Source organism: Centroberyx affinis, unplaced genomic scaffold (genome assembly GCF_046629955.1).
Source record: "Centroberyx affinis isolate AG114_WGS23_722 - 3 ecotype Tasmania unplaced genomic scaffold, CSIRO-AGI_Caff_v1 ptg000646l_1, whole genome shotgun sequence".
Lineage (NCBI taxonomy): Eukaryota > Metazoa > Chordata > Actinopteri > Beryciformes > Berycidae > Centroberyx > Centroberyx affinis.
The window spans coordinates 320,812-328,506 of record NW_027279272.1 but is presented as its reverse complement, the minus strand read 5'-3'; the positions used below and the strand labels follow the sequence as shown (position 1 = coordinate 328,506).

At 42.9% G+C, this 7,695-nt stretch overlaps 2 protein-coding genes across 3 annotated transcripts in view; one reads left to right on the top strand and one right to left on the bottom strand.

The window, feature by feature from the left end:
- Positions 1–469: 469 nt before the first annotated feature.
- On the top strand, positions 470–1,112 carry grem1b (gremlin 1b). Its single transcript, XM_071518968.1, has one exon. The coding sequence runs from the start codon at positions 470–472 to the stop codon at positions 1,016–1,018; it is 549 nt and encodes a 182-aa protein (XP_071375069.1). The 3' UTR covers positions 1,019–1,112.
- Positions 1,113–2,931: 1,819 nt separating this feature from the next.
- LOC139643720 (formin-like) overlaps positions 2,932–7,695 on the bottom strand; it is a 51,074-nt gene continuing 46,310 nt past the window's right edge. For both annotated transcript variants that reach the window (XM_071518963.1, XM_071518962.1), the window contains 3 exons: positions 7,194–7,343; positions 5,668–5,749; positions 2,932–5,564 (listed from right to left, as the gene is read on the bottom strand). In XM_071518963.1, the coding sequence (XP_071375064.1) occupies positions 5,520–5,564; positions 5,668–5,749; positions 7,194–7,343 (277 nt within the window). In that variant the 3' untranslated portion in view covers positions 2,932–5,519. The remainder of the gene's footprint in view (positions 5,565–5,667; positions 5,750–7,193; positions 7,344–7,695) is intronic.

The following is a 7,695-nucleotide window of genomic DNA, read 5'->3' as shown; positions in this document are numbered from 1 at the left end:
ACACTTGCGGCTACGTGGAAGCTTACACAGGTGCGTGAATTTGGATTATTTCTGATTACAATATCCATGCATAATGTTATCAGTCACTTGATATTTTCTAGTGTATGTAGTTACCAGTTAAGTTCATCGGGCTTATTGAAATAAAAATATCTTTACTATCAGTATTTATGCAATCTTGGACATGGTCATGCTTTAGTGAACATATTTCGGAAAGGCCATGCGTATGCTTAAATTTGGTGGTTTTCTTTTGCAGTAATTTATAGCGTATATGAACAGATGTGACATTTAATATTTCTACCACAGATATTTAGACTGGGATGATTAAGAGATATTATTGTTTTGTGTAACTGCAAAAAAGCAAGTTCTAACCGTGCGTATTTACGCAGCGTAAAAGCTTTGGCTGCTGTGCGTAACCCGCACAGTGTTGAAACGGTATAGGTGATGATTTTTTCTTCTTCCCCCCCTAAGGATGGCCAGCTCGACGCGTATCTTCTGCGGTATGGTTTTCATCATGGGGCTGCTATCCTCTCCCGTGGATTCAAAAAGAAACCGAGGCTCGCAAGGCGCCATTCCTCATCCTGACAAAAACAACCCAAACGAATCGGAGCAGCAACCTCAGCCACCGCAGGCGGGCTCCGGGTCCCGGCGGAGGCAGGGCTCATCTGCACCGGCCGAGGAGGTGCTGGAGTCCAGCCAGGAAGCCTTACATGTGACGGAGCGCCGATACTTGAAACGGGACTGGTGCAAGACGCAGCCCCTCAAGCAGACCATCCACGAGGAAGGCTGCGTCAGCCGCACCATCATCAACCGCTTCTGTTACGGACAGTGCAACTCCTTCTACATCCCCAGGCACGTCCGCAGGGAGGAGGGCGCCTTCCAGTCCTGTTCGTTTTGCAAGCCGAAACGATTTACCACCATGACTTTCACTTTGAACTGCCCGGACCAGCAGCCATCCACCAAGAAGAAACGCATCCAGCGCGTCAAACAGTGCCGCTGCATATCCATAGACCTGGACTAGAGACAAGCACGATTTATGACGAGTCCTGTCTTTTTTTACTATTCTTACTTTTAAACGGCTGGATTGTTCAGAGAGAAGAAGAAAGGTTGCCACACAGCCTACAACATACGCATGTCTCCATGTGGGGATATGCTCCGCTTGCGAGGACAATTACCACACAAATAGACTGTCTACATGTACTATCATTCTCCTCTTACACAGTATGTGAAACGCATTGAACATTTTATTCATCACCAGTTTGCCAAGATAGAAAATAAGCAACACTGCACGGGAACTTTAACTTGGAATGGGCACGTTTTACGCACGGCTTTCACACCTCAATAATTAGGACTGCATTAACCCAGGTTTATTTAAGTCTATAGCTTACTGTTCAAGACAGACAGAAAATACCCCACTCATTATGACAGGAAACCATCCCGTCTAGACAAATGATTTTGTAGTTTTATGTGTTTATGTTTGTTTAATTGGATGTTTCCACTATGTGGAATTTGATGGATGAGTGGCGATATTAGTCAGAGTGATGAGATGCTTATTCCGACATTTCAAGAATCCTGGGGTTAATTGATTTCTGTGAATTTCGACGTCCATCAGTAAAGATAGTTTTTTGTAAGTTGAGTGCCTACTCGATTGAAGAAATCGACACCAGGTTTCTGTGTTAGTTAAAAACTTACAAATGTACAGCGGTGGTTTATACACTATCGAGATTAAATAATTGTAAAATGTAAAGTCATCATTAATGTAACCAGTTTGTTTATTTCTTGGATTAAGTTATCCATTAAAAACCTAAAATAAACTGATATTGACATATTGTGCAACCTTTTGTAACCTGTCAGCTGATGATAAAGCGAAGTGCATGAAATGGAACAGTAAAAGTGACAGATAAATTATCCCATGTCATCTCCCGAAACACCTAACAACAAAACAACTAAAGCCATATTCTCTCCCATGGTGAGCTGTTCTCTTCTTGCTTGGAGCCAACCTCTTGCTGAGACGTCCATGCTTAGACCTTAAAATAAATTTCACCCTAAAAGTGGACAAGTTTATGAGAAAAGATGTGGTTACCTGTCCTCTCCAGTAAACCCTTCAAACGATGTCATTTAACTTCACAGTGTCATCTTGCAAGGCTCGCAAATCAGTCACAGACCAGTGTCCAAATGCCAATGGAGCGGGAATCGTTTTTTCTTAACTGCGGCAATTACTCAAAAAAAAAAAAAAAAAGAACGTTATTATTATTATTTTTATCAACAATAATTGTCATTCTTCCGCTAATCATATAGGTCTTGAATAGCAGCTAAACAGCATAAGGTGCCAGTGGTGATTTTCGGTTAGCGCATTAATATTTAAATGAACAGTAATGGGTCAGGTGTGACTTTTCTGGTATTTTACAGCGGCTTCGCACGTGGCTCAATCAAAGCCGAGGACCCCGGAACTAACTGTTTTCTCAACATCAACTGGGGCTTTATTGATCAGTGCTTGATCAATGAGTGTAAAGGAACATAAGCGCACCAGGCGGTTTAAGTCGATGTGAATTGGTGAAAACCAAGATCCAAAGTTTCCATTATAATCCACTGGGCATTTCTCATTAGAATAGCCAGTCTGTTGGCATATTAGTTATAAATCTTAGACCAAAATGTGCCTATAATGTCCATGTTAAAAATTCATTTAATCTCACATTCAGTCTTAAATCTTGTTTTTCTTAAAACAAATAAACTGCCAATGGCGTGAGATAATTCCACTTGTTACCAATGCAAATCACCTTGTTTCAGGAATTTTCTAGAAACAAGTGCCAATGTCTTAAAATGAGGCAGCAAAGGAATGAGACAGGTCACTCCACTAGAAAATGTTGCATGATTCAAGAAAATTCTTCAAACAATTTGATTAGCACTGGGAACGAGTGGAATTATTGCCAGATTTATTCAGAAAATAAGATTTTCAAACTCGATAATAAATGGCTTGTCTACACGTCTACACAAACCATCTGTGGAAGGTTTTTGATTGAATGACTCATAGTTTATTGAATAGTTGAATTATGAATCTTCCAAACCATTGATGATTACTCATGTTTCTGAAATAAATATCACATTTATTTGCTATACTGGAGCATCGCTATTCCTCTGAAAGCAGGCCCAAAGGAAGTGTTGAAAGTAGAAAATTTAGAGAAATTGGGTTAACACATGTTTCAAGGTGCAAGTCTTCATCCAAACTCCTCTGGCTGAGGCTGAGGCCTCGTTCTGCATCCATTATTTTGATCTTTAATTTTAAAACAATTCCATAAAATGATAAGAGCACCCATATGAGAGCTAAGGCTACACGAACCAACAGAGGCTATAACAATTCATTGTTCAGTATTAGCTCATTTTGTTTTTCAAACCCATTAAATTGTGTTGTTTTACTTCAAAGTTATGAAATATCTTTATTTTATACAAAATGAATGGCACACGTGAAATACTTTGGAGGGTAAAAAAGTAATTCAAGGTGCAGTTTTACTATGGATAATCTGATAATGGAACCTGTCTGAGGTATATCAACTCGCATGGCTTCAGCTGATATGCTTAAATGTTCTAACTGCACAAAATAAAAGCCCCCTCTCTCCAGGCCAAGATTAAACAGAAAAGGCAATTGTCTTCATTCTATGCAAATGACTCCCCACATATGGTCAAGTATACCGCAAATCAGTGGGCATAAATCTTGGCTCAACATACAAGTAACATCCATATGAAAGTATTTCTTTTATCCAACGGACCTATCAGGCAGCTTCTCAAAGTCAATTAAATTACATCTCATAAAAATACAGCCTCAAAGGGAACAAAGCAGATGTTTTTTTGGCATAAAATAAATCTTTTCATTACATAAATAGAGGCTTATCCAGGCTGATACAGGAGCATAATTACTCTATCCTCCAATGCTTACATCTTACATTTGTGAAAATAAAACTATAAACTATAATATTTAGTTCAATACATATACTACAGCTCTCTTAAAAATAACATTTAAGAAAATCAAAATGGATGCTTTCATTGTGATGCAATACAATTCATAAATCTCATCATCATAACAAGGAAACCATATCATTGCATAGGAAAAGAGGTGCAAAAAAGTGCAATACATTTGAAAAACGCACAGGGGAATGTGGCACAGCGAGCTACTACATACAGCTGTTACAAGCAGGAAAGTGCTTAAAACTGTGCCAGACAAGTGTCATGTACAGCACTCATTAAGAGATGAACAATTCTGCATAATATACATTTAATATGTTGGGTAGATGGGTGCAGGGCCAAGACCTGTTGCCTTCTTCCTAGTCATTCGTTCATCTTGGCCTGATGTTTTTGAGTACACGTGTGTGTGTGTGTGTGTGTTTGTGTGTTTGGGGGCCAAGGCTAGGGGCCAGAATTTTGCTGCTATAGGGTCTGCTATTCTCTGGCCCTCACCCAGGAGAGGTCAGTCTGGTGCAGTGCAACAGAATACAGTGAAACCACCACCTACTGATTAGTACGCACATGAGTTTATATACAACATGTCTTCATCCGGGCTTTACGTCCAGTTAAGATCATATATCATATTCCTTATACGGCTACATCAGCAGAACATACTGCACAGTCCCTGCTAATTCTAAAACATGAAACGTATTTACAAGACTTGCAATGAGCCGCGGAGAATGAAAAGCTATTCTTTAAAGCGAAGTACAGTGGATATTGCTGTCTCATTCCTTGTCATTCTTGGAATACTGCTCTGTTTGGTCAACAGTGATTTTCCTCTGAGCAAACAACACCCGGCAGCCATATTTGTTCATATAGCACAGCGACAACACAGACTAGTATGTATCTCTAACATTTTGAATATATTTGAGCTTAAATGCTGTCCTATGTAACATCTACAGTATAGGAGGGAATGGGTTCTCAGCTCCTGTAGATCCCAGAGGGGCTTGTGTCGGGTCACCGGTGTGGATGTGCCAGCTGGCATTGTTGTGAATCCCACTGACCCCTTGCGGCCTTTCACAAGCTGGGCACCCAGAGGTCACGCCAGGCTGGATGAATGAGGTCAACCTTTGACCTTTCGGACTCTCATCACTCCGGCTGTGTCAGCCGTGCATCCTCGGTGCAGGCCGGGCTTGTAGCTCTGCAGAGCGGCTGCACCAAAAAGGTCCTCTTCTTCCACTGGGGAGCAGCCCGTACATGTTTTCTGTGGGGTGGGAGGTGGGGGAGGTGGGGTGGGTTGTTGGCGGACCAGGCACCGCTGCTCAGAGAAAGAGTGGTTGTGTCCAGTGCTGTTAGTAGGACCGAGGTACGGCAGTGGGGCTAGTGAGGGTTCTGGCAAGGTTTGGTTGAGAGTCCATAAGGGGCACAGAGGGTACGCTACGCTATGAGGTATGATGTTGGGTCAGAGGCAGGTGGTGAATACAGGAGGGATGAGGCCTGCACGCTTTCTCATCTGTTATCTCCTCTACCTCTCTTTCTGCCACCAGTCCTCATTTCATCTGTCGCTTTGTCGCTCATCATTTCACTCAGCTGGAGGACACACTGGCTTCCTTCTGCCGCAGTCTCTCTTTCTGTTGGCAAGAAGCACAGGAAGATTCAGTGCGCTTGTATTGATTTCAGCGCCGACACAGGAAAAAGGAGCTTTCAGGCAATTCCATTTAGATCTGCTCTTACCAGACTGTTGGCGTTGATCTTCTTGGTTTCGACTCTCTTCTCCGCGGTGAGCTTCTTGATGTTCTCCTGAGCTTCCTTCAACCTATGAAAAATAAACAAAACTTTTAGCTTGAAATCTATGACTTCATATATCTAGATCCTGCCTTTAACCTAGTCCTAAACTGGAACTACACACTGCACGTACCAGTACTAAAACCAAGAGAGTTGAACTAATTTGATACAATATAGATATAGTGGCGTCTCATCAATCTGTCCTAGCTGAAGTTGTTTGGAAGAGCACACACACTGCAGTATCCCCCTTGGGGCACTCTGACTGTGTCATGGAGGCATGTAGCACTCCACACACACACACACACACACACACACACACACACACACACACACACACACACACACACACACACACACACACACACACACACACACACACTCAAACACAGTGACCCTCTGCAGTTTGTGGCCAGTGAAAGCCCCACAAGTGTGAAGCAGGGCAGGATGACAGTGGGTCGATGAGATAATGAGGCAGTCTTTAAAAACACTTGGCTTTTATGAGTGTGCAAACAGTATTTAAAATAAAGTTAATTGTACATAAGCACAATCAGCTGTGGGTAATGTGAGACATGATTACCTAGTAAACAATTAAGAGAGAGCACATGGATCCATAGCAGGGCTGTGAAAGCATTAACTCCTCCACAGAATTTACCATCTCATGGGGAGGGAAGGCTCGGTTCAAAGATAGTAAGGCTGTTTTGACTGAGTGTGTGTTGTTTATGTTGTGCGGACAGCAAATATAAACTTAAATACACGTTTCAATCGCTCACAGTTTGAAAAAATTAATCTAGGAGTGTAAAGAGCCATGAAAGCACCACATGATTCTTAAGACTACAATAGCATATGACCATACAGTCTGGTCAGTCAGGACAGCTTATCTCCCGGCTTCAGTCCTGTGCATTTTCACAGGTCTCTGCTCTTTGGGCTGTAGCATCATGACAGTGTTTAATAGTTCTCCCATAGCGCAGCCTTTAATGACCACAGACCCCCGTCCCCTCGCTAGTAAAGCCAGGCGGCCGGCAGGAGGGTCTGCTGTCCCTCGGTGGGACGTCGCCCCCCCGACATGACGCCTCAGGTCAGAGGGAACATCATAAATTCAAGCCTAGCCTTTCAGACGTAGGACCGAGGCCTCGGCCGCGCTCGTGTGCCTCCTCTTTGATGGTCTCCCTCTCTGCTTTAATTACAACCCACCATCAACACATCTCCCATGTACAATTAGTGTTAATTTGACATGTCATGCAAAGGTGAGGGAGACAAGCGGTCTAATCCGAGGATGAGATGGTTAATTCTCACTTTGGTAGCTGCTGGAGTTGGAGTGCATCCACTGACTCAGAAAGAAACAGATTTTTCAAACAAATCTCTCCACCGGACACTAAAGAGATTGGCAGGCTTACCAAGTCTATCACTCAAGTTTTCACAACCTTCACTGAACAGAGAATTGGGAAATGGAGCAACTCCGCCGGAATCCAACTCACCGCTCCTTGGAGATGTTCTTGCTCTCTCGCTTCCAGGTGTTCTTGAAGTCATTGCAGAACTCGTACCAGAGCATGAAGACGTAGCTGGGGGCCACCTCCTTCTCCCCGGACTTCGGCTTGAGCCCAAAGTAGCTCACCATGTCCTGGAACCTGTGGGGAAGGTAGAAAGGAGGCAGAAATAGTGATGGTGTTAACACATAGGCTATTACTTTATTTCCATTTCACTGAACTACTCTAGATTTCCATTTCAAAATGAAAGAGGAAGATGAAAAAGATGATGAAGGAAGCGTGTGTGTGTGTGCACAAGAAACAGAAGTAAAGGATAAAAAAACAAAGAAACCAATACAGACATCGCACACACAGAAAATGAGGGATAGAAAAATGGGACAGAAAAAGAGAGAAAGAGAGCTGGAAGGAGAGTGTCCACCCTGCTGGGCCACAGGGGAGAGCCAGTAGCGGCGGCTCCATTATCACATTGACCTCCACAGCCTGCAGGGGAAGA

Excerpts from the sequence above, each read along its gene's own strand:
- grem1b (XM_071518968.1), top strand. The coding sequence starts at position 470 with ATGGCCAGCTCGACGCGTATCTTCTGCGGTATGGTTTTCATCATGGGG.